Source organism: Punica granatum, chromosome 6, assembly GCF_007655135.1.
Source record: "Punica granatum isolate Tunisia-2019 chromosome 6, ASM765513v2, whole genome shotgun sequence".
In the NCBI taxonomy this organism is placed as follows: Eukaryota; Viridiplantae; Streptophyta; class Magnoliopsida; order Myrtales; family Lythraceae; genus Punica; species Punica granatum.
Genome location: NC_045132.1, coordinates 4,169,410 through 4,184,438, shown reverse-complemented (window position 1 = coordinate 4,184,438; position 15,029 = coordinate 4,169,410). Strand labels below are relative to the sequence as shown.

Here is a 15,029-nt window from a genome sequence, read left to right as displayed (position 1 = left end):
TGCCCAAACTGAATCAGAAACACCTGAAATGACTTCCCGGCATCCCGTACATATACTAGAAAGGCAAAACGTACTGCAACTCAGGTAGAACACAGAACTCAATCCAAGCACGGGACAGTATTAACTTCCTGACCGGTTAGTGACTTCCCGGCGTTCGGTACATATACTAGAAAGGCAAAACGTAGTGCAACTCAGGTAGAACACAGAGCTCAATCCAAGCATGGGACAGTATTAACTTCCTGATCCGTCAACCATCAAAGTTGCCGAGAAGCTGCCTCGCCCGAACCCTCACCTGCAACCGCACAAGTGCGTGAATACACTGTTGTGCTATCTCTGCCTGCTTCCTCACGTAAGCCCCACGAGCCAGAGCCTGCAGCCTCACCAGGCTCCTCAGCGCCCTGAACGCCCGCCTCGCCTGTCAGATTAACAACAGTCAGCAAAAAGATCAGCAATCCGTCATTCATTTGATAATGCTCTACGCAGATAGGATGAAAATGTTTGAATGCTCCGAAAGTCGTTAGATTTCTCGCTATAGACCAATTCAAACTACAGTTAAGATTCAGGTTCAGACTTCATTGGACCCGGTGATCCTCCTAGAACGCGCGATAGTTTCTCGAGACTAGACATCATGGATGCTCATACCAGATGACCCCTGAAAACTGCTTGAATTCTGATGACGGCTTCATCTTCCTCGGTGTAATTCCGAGCCTGTAACTCCGAGACTGCATCTAGGGGTTGGGCCCTCATCGGTTTGACATTAGCATCCCCTCGTTCATCATCATCATCATCTTCTTCCTTTCTTTGTTTGATGAGTCCAGGATCATGGTTTGCGCTGACAACGATAATGTCTCTACGAGTTGGCCGGCAGAGGACCTTGCTCCGGATCGATCTCAACCAGTTTCGAGGCGAACCCATGCTATGTTGTATGTGCAGTCGTGTATTCTGGCGTTCGGCTCTTCGGTCGGGATTTATGATTCCCGTGTTTGGCGGGTGGAGGAAGCGTGAAGTTTGGAGATGTGCGCACCATTTTCTGCTCTCGATGCCTTGAGACAGACAGACAGAGATTTTTCTTTGTCTGTCAGAGTCAGAGGTTTGAGAACGTGACTTCCTCTGCTATGCAGTTGAGGGTTGATTGAGTCTCAAGCAATCGCCCAGTTAGAAATATATTTCATGATTATTGATCCAATTCCCCGTTGCAGTCCATCCATCGTAGCACGATTCCATCGTATCAAGAATCAAAGCACGTTGCGTCCAAAGAGGACAATACTGACGAGCAGACCTCTAAGTTCAAAAATCCTTCCGGGTTACAGATATTGGATCGACAGTTATAAGGTCAACCTCATCATAATGCAGCCAATACGAAATTTCATATCCAAATAACACGATAAGATGTAGTTACGAGTCATACGGGCATACCGGGTGCTTCGCAAACTGACTTATGCTCAGTAACACCTTGTAGTCACCACATTCTTCTAATATCTCTGCTTTGTATTGATGTACTTTTCCGAAATCCATGCCCCATGATGAGTGAGTTTACGACGCAAGGAATTATTGAGATGTGGCTTTGAGTAAACCCTACTAAGCCAATTACTTCTCTTGATCCATTGACAAGAAGTTGATTCCCTAGAATTTTTAATTATATATAAGAACTAACCCGATCTAAGCTGTGATCACCCATATCATTGATACTCCCTTGGTCCCGATCTAAAGAGCATTGGCCTTTAGAAATTAAATATTCTTCATTTCGAAGTACGATATCTAAAATTTCAATAAATCCTTGAGTAATTCAGGTACGAATGGTGCTGGCTCATTCAGGAGTAGCACTCTCCCAAATTGTTTCCATTCACGTTGTTGAGAAAATTGGAGAAATCTACAATGATCTTAACTCCGCTTATTGTGTCATTTATAAAGAGGTGGATTATGTACAGTTTGTCACAACATTCATTCAACCAGTGGCCTGTTCCTTCACCTCAACATTATTAAAATTTATCAGGAACGTCACACAGTTCGACTCCTGAATCGTATCCTCAGCTATATCGACCCTCATTTACATATACACTGAGGGCAATCAGACATGTTACATTAGTCGGTGGGAAGTCCACTTTGTGTCCAAGCACCATATCCCCCTGCAATATCGACTATGCCGTAGAAACCCTGCAATTGCGAGATGAAGTAAGATCATGGACTTCAATGTAAAAGAGAAAAGTAGGGGGGCATATTCGAATAAAATAAAAGTAAATTCACCACAATGATCGAACAAAAATTTCCTAAGATACACTTTTTAACATAAAGATGTCTAAGAACTACAATATTGCAGCTCTAATTGGTACGTGCATGAATACCCCTTTTTCGGGAAGTCACTCCCGACTTGATAAATTCGATAATACTTCACATTTCTATATGTTAGTTGCTCCCAAAAACGAGACGAAAGAGCGAGCTAATGAAGTTCAACGATCAGCTTCTGAGTAATGCTAAGAGAAGATATGAGACGTGCGCTTACTGCAGCTAGGAGATCCTTCGCGGCCAGCATAGACCGTTTCCCGCTCTGACACCCCTGCATTTAAGACGGCCCAAATTCATGTCAAGATAGGTCGTATTAAAGTTCAAGAGTGAAAATCAAGATATGCGAGTGCAGTGACATACGACAATTATCTCGTCGTCCTTCGTGAAACGGGCTGATACTTCCTTCACGAAGCTCACATTCTTGGTCATACCTAGAAGTTTCATTTCGGATTAATTAGGACGATTTCAATAGACAAATTTGATCGTAGAAAGATCAGCAGACCAAGTGAATGTAATTTTGCAAGTCTGGTTACTAATCTGACCCGATCCAACTCTGTACATGTAAGGAATGTTAATGGCTCCTGAGGCATGCCCCGCGCTGAACTCTTCCGGAGTCCTGCTCATCAGTTCGAACATGTTGCCCAATATCAGTCGAACTACAAGTATTATTATTATCGACTAATGAGTTCCAACTCATATCAGATGATCAGATCTGAAACAAATACACCAGTTGCTACGTCACATGATTCGAGGCTATGCCGTCGAACTTCTGATTTCCGATGATTGACTCCTAAGTTTACACTTTTTCCACCTAGCTGCACTTGGATATCATGAATCATGGATTCCGACTATACTCGCGATACAACCAGCAGTCAGCTCATGATACGATAGTGAAACAGAAAGCAAGGTATAGGATCGAGATTTGTGCATACCGGACATCTAAGTAGCGGTGACCCGCCTGGAGGAGCTCGTGCGCCACACGGACAGGCACCGAGGCCGGAACTCCTCGTGCCAGTGCCGCCTCCTCCACGCTGCTCCTCAAGGCCGTGGCCTTTGGACTTAACCGAAAATTTCACCCAAACATTCATTACAACTTCCATAGCATATACATATGTATCAGTAAGCGACATGTGATTTCTAGTATTTGCACTCACCGGAAGCTGTGGTTCCTGCTGGATTGGACGCCGGCACTGCTAGAGCGATGTCGGTGGCTCCGGTTAAGCACCCACAGGCCTCTGCAAGAAGATTATACAAATGGTGCGTGTGTCATGTACATGATCATGGAAATATTGATAGAATAATCATCACGAGATCGACTTGGAATTCAATCCCATATAACAGAGAATTAGAGTGAGCAAACCTCTGGTTGAGATCATGGGCTTTGGAGGCAACAGGAAGAAGTGATGACGATGAGCCGATGAAACATGTCGAAGAAGGAGAAGTAGAAATTGTAGCCATCTTATCAGCCTGTCTGTGCTCTGCGGACTATATGGGCTCTAACTTCTATTTGTTATAATTATATATACACACGTTATATACATCCCAAAAGACCATTTTCGATTTTGTACATATATTACACACACGTTGTTGTTGTTGTTATTATTATTTACTTATCCTTCTATATGGATCATTATATGTTTTCTTGACTAACAAAAATTAGGGGTTTGGATTTTGAAGTAGTGGGGCTAGTACACACCCCCCCAACTCCGGCAGTTTCGGTCGGCATGACCACTCTCATCGGGCACAAGCACCACCGGGATGCTTAGGGCGCGGCCGGCCACCACCAAACCGTTATGGTTCAATAGGATCCGCCTATATTAACTCCACTAAGTTCGAGGGGTTTTAGGGTGATTCGAACTTACGGCTTTATAATAAATAAACACAAGGCTACTAAACTTTTAGTGGTTGTCAATCGTCCTATGATTAGAAGCTACTAGTTGTCGAATTATGTGATTCAATTTTAAATCCTGCTTGTTTTTCTTTACTTTATTATTTTCTCTATATCCGATTAGGACTCACATGATTCCCAGAGATAGAAACAGTGACACGATTTCTTTTGCCTGGATAGGTTTGAGGGACGGGCCTATTCCTTTCAAAAATTTTGGGCTTATCCACTGGTCTCGTCCGAAAATACAAAATGTTTGTTGGCTGGCTCTGCGCATCGAAAAATATATTAGTTGAGTATTACTTATTTAAAAATAAATAAGTAATAATAAATTAGAATGTTTATAAATGAAAATTTAAATACTAGTTAAGAAATTAATTTTTCATTTTTTGACATTGTCATTGAATATTATACCATCAAGAAGGTGAATACTAACGCTTACCGGATATTACTAGTCACTTGTGGATGTGGTACGCTTCCCCACACTTCCCAATGCATGGCGACACTCATAAACACGTGGCGGTATGGTCCGATACATCCTCCATGAATCGTATATCATCCATGGACGTCCATTAGTTTTGACCTCAAACGTCCCCTCCCAAAATATCTATTATCCAGAGAAGGTTTTCTCCAGTAGGCCTCCCTCATAATGCTTCATTGATTGAATCTTGAACTTAATTATTGATGTGTTGATGAAATTGCGGTGGTCAAATTTGGCTAAAGTCTCAGTGAATTATGATGAAAAAAACATTTCGTGACGATTAAATTCTCTTAGTTGAAACAGTTAGAGTGAACTAATAATCCGATTTATCCCTTAAAAAAAAAAAGAGAGAAGGTCTTCTCCACTCAAAATTAAAAGATTGTATCGAATTTTCAATTTTATTAAGCTATGCTATTTGTTTTTAATTAAGCTCATTGGACTTTCTTTCTATCTGATAATAGAAGTCTTTTTTTTTTCCCCTGAATTATCTGATAATAGAAGTCCCATCAGACATGGTGACAACGACTTACATTAGCTTGCTCTTCGCGCTTGACACGTTCTATTAGGACCGGTAGCGTCTTGACAGTTGGTTGGTTACATACTCTCGATTGTTGATCGATCTACTTAGGCAAAACTGCAGGGACTGGAACATATGCCTGCCCACTAATTCAAATGGCCTATTTCTATTCATACAACTATATATTACATATACTATCCAGATAACGCATGAGCTTCTACAAGGTTAGATGAAATAAATTACATAGTTGCAATAGGAAAAATTGAAAAAAAAAATATGGGGATGGAGAAACAATAACATAATGTATGCATATTATTTATATTTAGTGTCTAGCTATAGATATTTTCGATACCCTCGAGAAATTATTGGAGGAAAAAAAAAGGAAGAGATGAAAGAATTGTATATCATTCTATTTGCTTATATGTTTTATCAGCTTCTTTTGGCATTGACCAATAAAAACATTAAAAAGGCAAAAAAAAAAAAAAGAGGCACTACCGAAACAAAAAAAGAAAAAAAAAGTCACCCTTAGAAATACACTCTCATCCCCTAAAATTTTGCGCAATGACACTCTATCTCATTCTTAATCAAGATAGGCAATTCATCACATTGATCTTGTTGACTTAATAAGATAAACTTCTTTTGACTCTTGACCTTTATTTTCTTTTCACTTTCATCCTATCTTTGTTTTTTTGAATTATTTTGATCTTCAACACCACACGGTTTATTCAATTTTATTATACTGTTTGAATTTTCGATAAATTTCTTAATGTGTAATATTTTTAAAAATAAAAATATTTTTGAAATAAAAAGAGAAAAGAACAACTCGACAACAAACATTAGAGTTCTCGACGGTCTAAAATAAGGGTGTTCATTCATCATAAATATAACCATGGGTGTCCGACGACTAAACATCCACTCCTTGATATCGATATCCATAATCACTAAATTTGACACTGAGAGATCATGCCCATATCGAATACTCGTGTTTTGTAGTAAATGCCACCAATACTCCCATGAAGTTATGGACTATTTCAGGGTTTATAACATTGCTCTAATACTGAGATTTTAGAGGTCCTAATTTAAGATATCAATATAACAAGTAGAGCCTCACCAATGGCAAATACACCACCATAGGTAATCGAAGAACTTAATGATCATCGATGATATTGAGCAGAGTAGTTAAAAGTTTTTTTTTATGTATTTTCTTATTCTTAATCTTATTTCATCCACAAAAGATTTGCATGTCAACAGATTTATTGATGATTTAAATAATATGACCCGAACTTGGACTAATTGTATCACATTGAAACAATATTGAAAAATAATATGAACTAGGACGAAATTGAAAAGTAAGCTAAAAATTAAGGACCAAAAGAATTTTTTTAATTAGGTCAACATGGACAATGGGGTGAATTATCAATTTTACTATTAAGAACGAGGATGGAGTGTTTATTTTGATTAAGATTGGGTTGGAACGTCATTAGGCATAACCTAAGAGAGTGGATCGTGTTTTAGCCTTTATTTTATTTTTTTGCTGAGAAGATAAGTTCTGACAAAATTTTATTTTATATTTATGTCCATAACGAGTTGTATCCATTTAAGAATGGTCGTTCTTACGTTCTTTTCCATGTGGAAACATGTCCGTCTATATCAATGGAACGGGCATTTTATTCCAGTAGATACAGTCACATTCTCTCTCTCCTATTCTTCATTTTTACGGCAAAGATCGGTTTTGTAATCCAATGAAATAAAGGATTCTCCTTACAATCGTATTATCCAAAGGCAAGTTTGTCCCTCGACTCGTCAAGAAGTACGAGGATATGATTGATGATTTATTAATCGTGCTTATTTTGCAAATTTAAACAAATGCTCCATGTATTTAGGCAATTCTGTATTGCTTCTTTTCTCGTAAACATTCGCAAGCCAGAATAACATAACGGTTTAGTTATTATAGTTCCATATATAATACGGGGCTATCGTGAAGACATAGGAATTTGATCGGTAAGCAGGGCATTAGATCTGGGCGAGTTGGCTGAAGTTCATTGGGACGACGATAGGGGAAAATCCATCATAGAGGGTTTCGGCAACTAGTCCTGCAGCATGCTCCGTCGGGTGGAACATGTCCCAGAACACGTATTCAGATCTATTCGGGCACAGGTTCGGGTTCTCTGATATATTACACGGCTTCTTGGCATTCAACTGTCCCTTCCCGCAGCAAGCCATCACGGCGTCCTTGAACCCCCCTGCAAGCGAGATCATTCAATAGATTAGAGAAATATAAGAAGTACTATTTGATTTCTTCGTTCCCGTATTTAACAGCGGAGTACTTTCAGGACTTATTGAGATAATCTAAACATCAAGCATTGTAAAATTGCCATTAAATGGTAGGGTTCAGGTTGATTCCAAAAGTTTGAAATGGATCCAAATATCTTGTATACCCAGGTTTTTTTTTTTTTAAAATTGATGTGGGACAATAACTTTCAACAAGCATGTCTAACGTCTTGGAGATCCCTCATGCGTTATGAGCCGATGGTGCCCAGAGAGCACCGCATTTCGGCAATTTGAGGGCCATGAAACTCTTTGTCCTGTTGGAGAAGGGTGAAGATCATGAGAGAGGATAGGGGATCAAGTATAGACTTGAAACCAAGAGGTCCGAAATTAAATTTTGCCAGTAGAATTCCTTTGTCTATTTATTTTTGCTTCCCGTATCTCCTGTTAGACTCATTGATCTCCTTTATAACCCGAAACTGGGGTGAAGGTCTCCATCGGCAGTTCCTTTTCAACTTCACTCAATTGACTTGGGCTTAGAATCCACGAGGCCCACACTAAAAGGCCCTGCCCTTTCACAGTGATAGAGGCCCAGCCCATGGGCCCATGTCCACTAATTTCGCGCATGTAGGCTCAAAACCACGTGTACCAGAGATCAATGTCCTGAAACGGGTATATACCAAGTATAGGCAAAAGTCGCTCGATCGAGGCTTGTGAGATCTTACCGAATTTGCCAGGATTCCCCAACATGATATTGGTCATCGTGTAAACATCCCCGAGGGAGTATTTGAACTCGTGGTTCAGCTCATACTTGAGCCCCTCTAGGAGAGAAGCCACCATCAGCTGGAAAGCCTGAGCGTCGTCGTTCAGCTCTGTAAGGCAACCTGGTAGTCCTCCCGTGGTGGTTGTGTTCTGGAGCCGTGCGTATGGGCAGCACCCGATCGGGGGAATGCTCACGATGCCGAATTTACGAGCTCCCAGGTTGAACAAGTTCTGCAACATCAAGGTAAATCGTATAACTTCAGTCAGGTGATACGAAATCTAGCTAGGAACATAAGCTTAGGTACAATGAATGAGCTTAGATGCCTTCAGATGAGCATAATAGGTGGAATTGAGAGAAGCCATCAGCTGCTGCTGGGAGACGGTATCCCGGTTGTAACGGTAGTGATCGAAGATGTCGTTGCTCCCGATGCTGATGAGGAACAGTGACTTGCAGAGGAAATGAGCGGCCGCATCCGGGCCCAACACCTCGGTGATGTTTCCTTGGACCAACTGAAATTGCTGGACTTGCTGCCCCATCGACACCACCTCTCCCTGTTTATCAATCGATGATGATTGAGTTTTCTTTATTTAGATTATCATCATCAAGTCATGTTCATACGTACGTAGGTTTGGTTTCCAGTGGCATCGAGGATGCCGGCTCCGCCCGACGCAAAGTTCACGCCATGAAGGATGTTCGTCTTGAAGGTGGACGGGTCTTGCACTAGGGTGAGATATGGCTGCGGGCTTTTCTCGTACCCGAAAAGCCTCACTATATTTTATTGCAAATCAATCACATTAATGAAAATCAATGATCAAAACTATATATTTTCTAGTTGATGGGATTAATTGATAATAAGTTTACAATAATCATTTTCTAATGCTTATTACATTGTGCAAACGGTATTTAAATTTCCATGCATATATATAAGTAAGATTCGACTTAATTGGTCAGATATTTAATCGTGCCACTCGATGGAAGACTAATTTTGATGTAACTCTTCGAGAAAACTTAGTTTCAATTACTAACTGTCAACCTAATCTTGATATAGTAGGCTAATTGCTTATGTAGTCAGCACCAAAAACTTGATGAAACATATCACCGAAAAGAAAATATCTTAACCGGAACACTGACCATTTAAGGAAGATATGAAATCGAACAGCGGGACGTGATGATGCAACTAATCCAGATGATCAAGATCTATTGACCATCGAATTGATAGGTGGTACCTATTTGGTCGGCGGTGTTAAAGCCGTTACTGAACCTCCCGGTGGGCGTAGAGTTGGCAAAGTCGATCCCATTGTAGGGGAAATTAGACTTTGCCCCGCTGTTCAATAAGTTGTTATTAGTCCCAACATCAAAGGTTGAGTCTCCAAATATGAAAAACACCGGAGTCTGATCCGAGTTAGCGCCCGAGTACTGCAATGCTCCTAAAGCCGAGATGAAAAGAAGAGGAACGAGAAGAAGAAGATTGCAAGAAGAACATAATTTAGCCATTGTGTAATGTACTACACTAATATGAGTGTTTTGGGTTTTAATTTAAATGTGGAACACGATTAATGCTGATTTCTTCTCTAATATATATATATATAGGATCTGGAAAGGAACAAGCAATAAAGTCTAGCTATTGTCTCCTTTGCTCTAAGCGGGAAGAAATGCTCCAAACTAATGGGCGGATTACTCTAGCTAATAGATACTCCTTAGGAAGGGAATAATCCGTCAGTCAAAAGCAGCAAAGAACTCGACGACGAGATGCGATGCAATTGATATATTACATTGTCGGTAATCTATATATTGTAAGAAGTGTAGAGTTTACTAAAAGTATTTTGTGATTAAGAATAAACTGATATACATGAGCGAGTATTAGCGTAAAATAATATATTGAGACACCTCTATCCCTTGAGGGAGGGAAAAAAATTATAATTCCAAGAAATTCAAATTTCTAATTAAAAGATTCGGTTCAACTACTCTACGGGGCTACATCGACCTGTAGTACCTCGTAAAGCCGTCAAGATTTATTAGAATCTCACGTGAATGTATTTGGTATTTAAAAACTTTTCTAACTCTACTCAACTCAACTTATCTTCAATTCAACAACACAATCATTACTTAATCATTACTTTCTCTCAACTATTTATTACTTTTCACACTTTTTGTCATAATTCAACCATACAATCATTACAAACCAATTAAAATCAAAATTCAACTCAATTCAATTCAAAAACCAAACACATTAATATTTTCTAGGAGTTTCTATTATGTTGGCAAAAAGACCATCGCCATCAATTTCATAGCGAAAAACCCCATCCGGATTAAATAAAGTACCACAATATTCTCGCAGGGGGAAAAGAAATCATAAGAGTACATGGAATATATTACCAAAGTTTTTTTCTTTAATTGTGATTAGTCTCTACTAGTATGTCCTGATCATCAATTACCTTTGTCGAAGTGCATATTACTTTGTTTGCAGATTTGATTATTACATGAACTTAGTTCATCACGTTAGCGGATGAATTGTGCAAATCTACGGAGCCAGTGCTACTTAACATTGTTAGGTATATATCTAACAAATAAATACCATGGAGAAAGGACAAACGTAAGTTACATATATACCCCGATTAACTTATATATATATATATATATATATATATATATATCCCTATTAAATCTTACATATCAACGAGTACGGAGAGTAAGTTCATTTTTCATACTCTCAAGTTTCTCTTTGATATTTTAAGCCATTGGTAATTTGGTAGCACATGTTTGTTTTTTTTTTGCCCCCCTTCATGTACTTTCCGATATCCATAAAATATTTCAACAAATCAAGTTTGAACTGTGTCGGATCACTAAGGATAAAACTTTTCAGCGTAAATTTTCTCTATTTACAATATTGGCATACGAGATTTTGATTTAAAAGAACAAGCATTGAATCATTTGCATCATATGTTTTTGTTCAGTTCTTTTCTTATACGTATTTTTTCCTGTTATTTATTTATTTGATTCCGTAACTTCTGTTCTTTACATACTATACATATATATACACCGTATATTTTAGTTATCCTTGGTATATATGAAGAGTCTGCTACGGTTTGTTTCCTCCTCTTGTGCCCATTGGCTGTTTGGACATTAGCTGACATGAAAAGAGAGATGTCCCAGTGCAAAGGGCATTCCAACAATTCTCAAGCGGACTTCTTCAAGAATTCTCATGAGAAGATCCCGCTAGAGAAAGCATAACAAATGAATATATTCGTCCCAAAGCATCTGTATTATGTGATTTCAGCGGGGTATACATAGACAAGGGCGGATTACGAATTTCGATTTCGGGCTAGTAATGAGAGGATGGTTTGATAATAGGATTATTATAACAAGTAATATAGTTAATTCTTTTTTGCGCATGCATGTACGGTTTCTAATCTGCCACATAGAAACTATTTTGAACTCCTGAATCGGCGTCTAGATCTCTTTTCATAGCGTGATAGGGACATGGTATAGCTGTGAATGAAGGAACAGCCATCGGTCCTAGAAAATAAATATTTCTCGAGCTAATCGCGAATCGCCTCGTTTCTCTCAAGGGAAATTGTCATATGATGTTTGAATGCAGTTGTCTTTAATCCTAACAACAGGGCTTGTTTGACAAATAAATTTTCTTTTAATTCTTCTTCTGTTACGAATTATAATATCATATTGGAAAAATGAAAGAAAATTCATAGGTTAATATAGGATTTGGGTACCACCACCTATCAGTTTAAGATTTTAAGTGGAAATAAATCCGAGCCCCGTATAAGTCCAATATAAATTTAATATGATATCAGAGTGGATTACGCTTCTGCATGCCCACATGGACTCACACTACGCCAACTCAATATCGAGAACAGTCAAAAGAGCGCTTCATGTTAATCTCCCCTCGCCCGAGCACGGAAGATGAGCATGGCTCGAGATCAGTTGTTGAGGGCGAGTATTTAAAGGCACGTGACAATGTGTAGGTATAAATAGACTACATGTTGCACGCGAGGATGAGTGTTAGGAATTATAATTCCATATTGAAAAAAAATGAAAAAACAACCATGTGTTTATATGATATTTTGGTACCACTACTTATCAGTTTGAACTTTTAAGTGGATATGAGTTCATGTCCGTATGAGCCCAATGAAAATTTAATAACTTTCACTTTAACTCCACTTATCTTCAATTCAAATACAATTATTAATTTTTTCCTTTTTTTCAATTTTTTTTATCTTAACTACCATTCAATTCAATTTAAATTATATTAACTATTCATTACTTTTTTCATAATTTAACAACACAATCATTACTTTATCTCAATTATTCATTACTTTTTCTTACAATTCAACAATACAATCATTTACAATCCCAAATAAATATAATTATCTAGAGTTGGAATGGATGGAGTTAAAAACTTCATTTCCAAACTAAACCTAAGATTGCGCTAGATTTTCTGCTGCCAGCACCAGTATGTGACATATATCATAGTAAACTACTAAATTGATACTTGAAAGATGCGTCAGCCGAGCAAAAAAGAAAGATCCGTCAGCAATCAAATAGATGTACTTAAAAAATATACCTTCACATTGGTCCTAAAAGACGCATTACATCTATCATTTTACTCCACCCGGCAATCAACCGTTAAGATCTTAATTATATGGCTGGCTAGCACATTAATAAGTTCATCTGAAACTATCGAATCGGTGCTTGAGAGTTGCGCCCGTCATTAACTAAGAACTTAAAAGATCTTAACCATCAGATTGATCCTGAAATATGCATTTCATCTAACATCATTTTACTATACTCGTTAGAAAGATCATATGTGACAATCTACTTGGTTAACACTATTGCTTGGTTTAAACCGGCTTGTGGATGGGAAAAATCTTGAGTCCCAAGCTGAATTTCCTAACAATGCCCAGGGACAGTCCCAGTGTATCATAGGAAGTTGTGTGAGATTATAGAGCATGGAGCATAAAAAAATCGTCAAAATTTAAAATGAGGATAATGCATCGGCAAGTGATCGTAATCAAGCTTTTGGAAATTTCACCCAACTTGTCGATCATTTAGATGGAGCTGCAAAAGGGAATATTTAGCGATCCAACTAGTTACTTGCCAATTCCGGTTCATGGTTCTAGTAAAGGTTCGTACTGGTCACACCACCGAACGAATCCTCCAAATTCTATCTCTGTAGCTTGAGATTGGACACTGGTTATGCATGTTGCATGCCATATGATACTCAACAAGCAGAGTCTTTCTGCACCTTTGATTACAGATATTTGCTCACCAAGTGAGCGCAATCAATATATAAAGCAACATATATAACATGACCTCTCTTCATTATATTACAAGACTGTTTCTCTCTATAATACTATCTGTATAAATTATTGTCCTTGGAATTTTGAATCTAGTATACCACTAATTATAGACATAAATCTGAGCAAGCTTGCTAAAGTTGACGGGCAACACGGATGGGGGCGAGCCTGTGAAGAGTGTGAGAGCGGCCAATTCTGCACCCGCCTGAGTTGGATGATACTGATCCCAGAACAGGTACTCCTTCCGATTCTGGCATTTAGTGTACAATTCCCACAGCAAGCTTTTGCCACCTCTTTGAAACCTAAGCAACAACTTGATCATGAGATACGAGCAAAGCACAAGAAAGAATTTATATGTGTTCAGCATTGGATTCGACTTCTTGTGTTGTGTAGTTCTTTGTTAAATTCCCTGAAGTTGGATCTTGGGCTTTCTACTCAAAACCCGAATTCCTCCACCACGGAAAATGAGAGTGATTTGGCACGGACCTCTTTGGAATGACAAGAAAATGGAACGGAATAATGTTCAGATTATAACATCTTAAATCATGGGCAGTGGAATAACCACTAGGAATTTTAACTGAGTGACCTACGGAAAACGAAGGGATTGTTGATGATGCTCAGTGTCATCAGATAGGTGTTCCCAATCGAGAACTGAAGCCCTGGGACCTCAGAGATTAGCTTTCGTGAGAGACCAAGGAGATTAGCGAAGAAGAGCTCTGCATACTCGTTCATCTCTTCCATACAGTCTCCGGTTCCATTGCTTTGGAGCCGGTTCACAGGGCAGCATCCAGTCGCCGGAAAGCTCACGACCCCTAACCTTCTTGCTCCAAGCCTCACTAGATTCTGCAAAAAGGACGACTAAACTGAAACAGCTTGCAGGTGCTTTTCCAAAAAATTGTGCATTCAAAAGGACATATTAAGCAATGAAATTACTTCTAAAACTGATGACATGCTACCAACCCTCAAGTAGATTTCATATAGGTTCATGTTGGGGTTAGGGATGTACTCAACCAAACAATAACGCAGCAATTAATCTTCCTCCCCTACTGGTGTAATCGAGATAGGAACTAATCAAATCAACCAACAAGCAGTAAAGTAAAACAACACCAAGAATTTTACGTGGAAAACCCCAATGTGGGGAAAAACCACGGGACCAACTCCGAATCAACGATCCACTATGAAGATTATACAATGTCTTTCATCAAGGGTAAACCCTTGGATCACCAAACTCAAGAGAAACACTCTCTTGGATCACCCAAATACTAAATTCGTCACCCACACCGGGTGGTTCACAAAATCAGCTGAAACAGCACCTACAGAGCTCGAATAGAAATTCTGACCGTTCAGAAGTTAGCCCCACGTGTTGTGAAGCTGCTGTCAAAATTTCGTCCCAATCGGAGTTCGTTTGATGTCCCGATCGAGGTTTGATCTCCAGCTGCGCGCTGCCCCTGTTGAGCAGAATTCGGCTCTGCTCTTCCTTTGTTCTTTGTGCTGTTTTGCTGCTTGCAGCTCCTCTGCCG

At 39.1% G+C, this 15,029-nt stretch overlaps 4 protein-coding genes across 4 annotated transcripts; all 4 read right to left on the bottom strand.

Moving 5' to 3' along the window:
* Window positions 1–87: 87 nt before the first annotated feature.
* Window positions 88–1,145, bottom strand: LOC116210842 (protein IQ-DOMAIN 31). Its single transcript, XM_031544932.1, has 2 exons — window positions 643–1,145; window positions 88–415 (listed from the first exon to the last, which is right to left on the bottom strand). The coding sequence occupies exons 1-2, from the start codon at window positions 913–915 to the stop codon at window positions 248–250; spliced, it is 441 nt and encodes a 146-aa protein (XP_031400792.1). The 5' UTR covers window positions 916–1,145; the 3' UTR covers window positions 88–247.
* A 731-nt stretch (window positions 1,146–1,876) lies between these two features.
* LOC116209888 (thiosulfate sulfurtransferase 16, chloroplastic) lies at window positions 1,877–4,056 on the bottom strand. Its single transcript, XM_031543635.1, has 7 exons — window positions 3,644–4,056; window positions 3,438–3,518; window positions 3,216–3,341; window positions 2,826–2,899; window positions 2,644–2,714; window positions 2,501–2,554; window positions 1,877–2,154 (listed from the first exon to the last, which is right to left on the bottom strand). Exons 1-7 carry the CDS (start codon window positions 3,739–3,741, stop codon window positions 2,083–2,085), a joined length of 576 nt encoding a protein of 191 aa, XP_031399495.1. The 5' UTR covers window positions 3,742–4,056; the 3' UTR covers window positions 1,877–2,082.
* A 2,967-nt stretch (window positions 4,057–7,023) lies between these two features.
* On the bottom strand, window positions 7,024–9,724 carry LOC116211829 (GDSL esterase/lipase At4g16230-like). Its single transcript, XM_031546357.1, has 5 exons — window positions 9,424–9,724; window positions 8,820–8,965; window positions 8,521–8,748; window positions 8,160–8,427; window positions 7,024–7,409 (listed from the first exon to the last, which is right to left on the bottom strand). Exons 1-5 carry the CDS (start codon window positions 9,689–9,691, stop codon window positions 7,180–7,182), a joined length of 1,140 nt encoding a protein of 379 aa, XP_031402217.1. The 5' UTR covers window positions 9,692–9,724; the 3' UTR covers window positions 7,024–7,179.
* Window positions 9,725–13,612: 3,888 nt separating this feature from the next.
* LOC116211099 (GDSL esterase/lipase At3g53100-like) lies at window positions 13,613–14,496 on the bottom strand. The gene is made up of 3 exons (XM_031545311.1): window positions 14,443–14,496; window positions 14,096–14,352; window positions 13,613–13,811 (listed from the first exon to the last, which is right to left on the bottom strand). Exons 1-3 carry the CDS (start codon window positions 14,494–14,496, stop codon window positions 13,613–13,615), a joined length of 510 nt encoding a protein of 169 aa, XP_031401171.1.
* Window positions 14,497–15,029: the final 533 nt, after the last annotated feature.

Excerpts from the sequence above, each read along its gene's own strand:
- LOC116209888 (XM_031543635.1), bottom strand. The coding sequence starts at position 3,741 with ATGGCTACAATTTCTACTTCTCCTTCTTCGACATGTTTCATCGGCTCA. Across the intron at positions 3,519-3,643 it reads GCCCATGATCTCAACCAGAG|AGGCCTGTGGGTGCTTAACC; the intron begins GTTTGCTCACTC and ends ATCTTCTTGCAG. Across the intron at positions 2,155-2,500 it reads CGAAGGATCTCCTAGCTGCA|GGTTTCTACGGCATAGTCGA; the intron begins GTAAGCGCACGT and ends TCGCAATTGCAG.
- LOC116211099 (XM_031545311.1), bottom strand. The coding sequence starts at position 14,496 with ATGAACCTATATGAAATCTACTTGAGGGTTGGTAGCATGTCATCAGTT. Across the intron at positions 14,353-14,442 it reads GCATGTCATCAGTTTTAGAA|AATCTAGTGAGGCTTGGAGC; the intron begins GTAATTTCATTG and ends TCCTTTTTGCAG. Across the intron at positions 13,812-14,095 it reads AATCCCTTCGTTTTCCGTAG|GTTTCAAAGAGGTGGCAAAA; the intron begins GTCACTCAGTTA and ends GTTGTTGCTTAG.
- LOC116211829 (XM_031546357.1), bottom strand. The coding sequence starts at position 9,691 with ATGGCTAAATTATGTTCTTCTTGCAATCTTCTTCTTCTCGTTCCTCTT. Across the intron at positions 8,749-8,819 it reads CCACTGGAAACCAAACCTAC|GGAGAGGTGGTGTCGATGGG; the intron begins GTACGTATGAAC and ends ATTGATAAACAG. Across the intron at positions 8,428-8,520 it reads CCTATTATGCTCATCTGAAG|AACTTGTTCAACCTGGGAGC; the intron begins GCATCTAAGCTC and ends TTGATGTTGCAG.
- LOC116210842 (XM_031544932.1), bottom strand. The coding sequence starts at position 915 with ATGGGTTCGCCTCGAAACTGGTTGAGATCGATCCGGAGCAAGGTCCTC. Across the intron at positions 416-642 it reads CAGTTTTCAGGGGTCATCTG|GCGAGGCGGGCGTTCAGGGC; the intron begins GTATGAGCATCC and ends TTAATCTGACAG.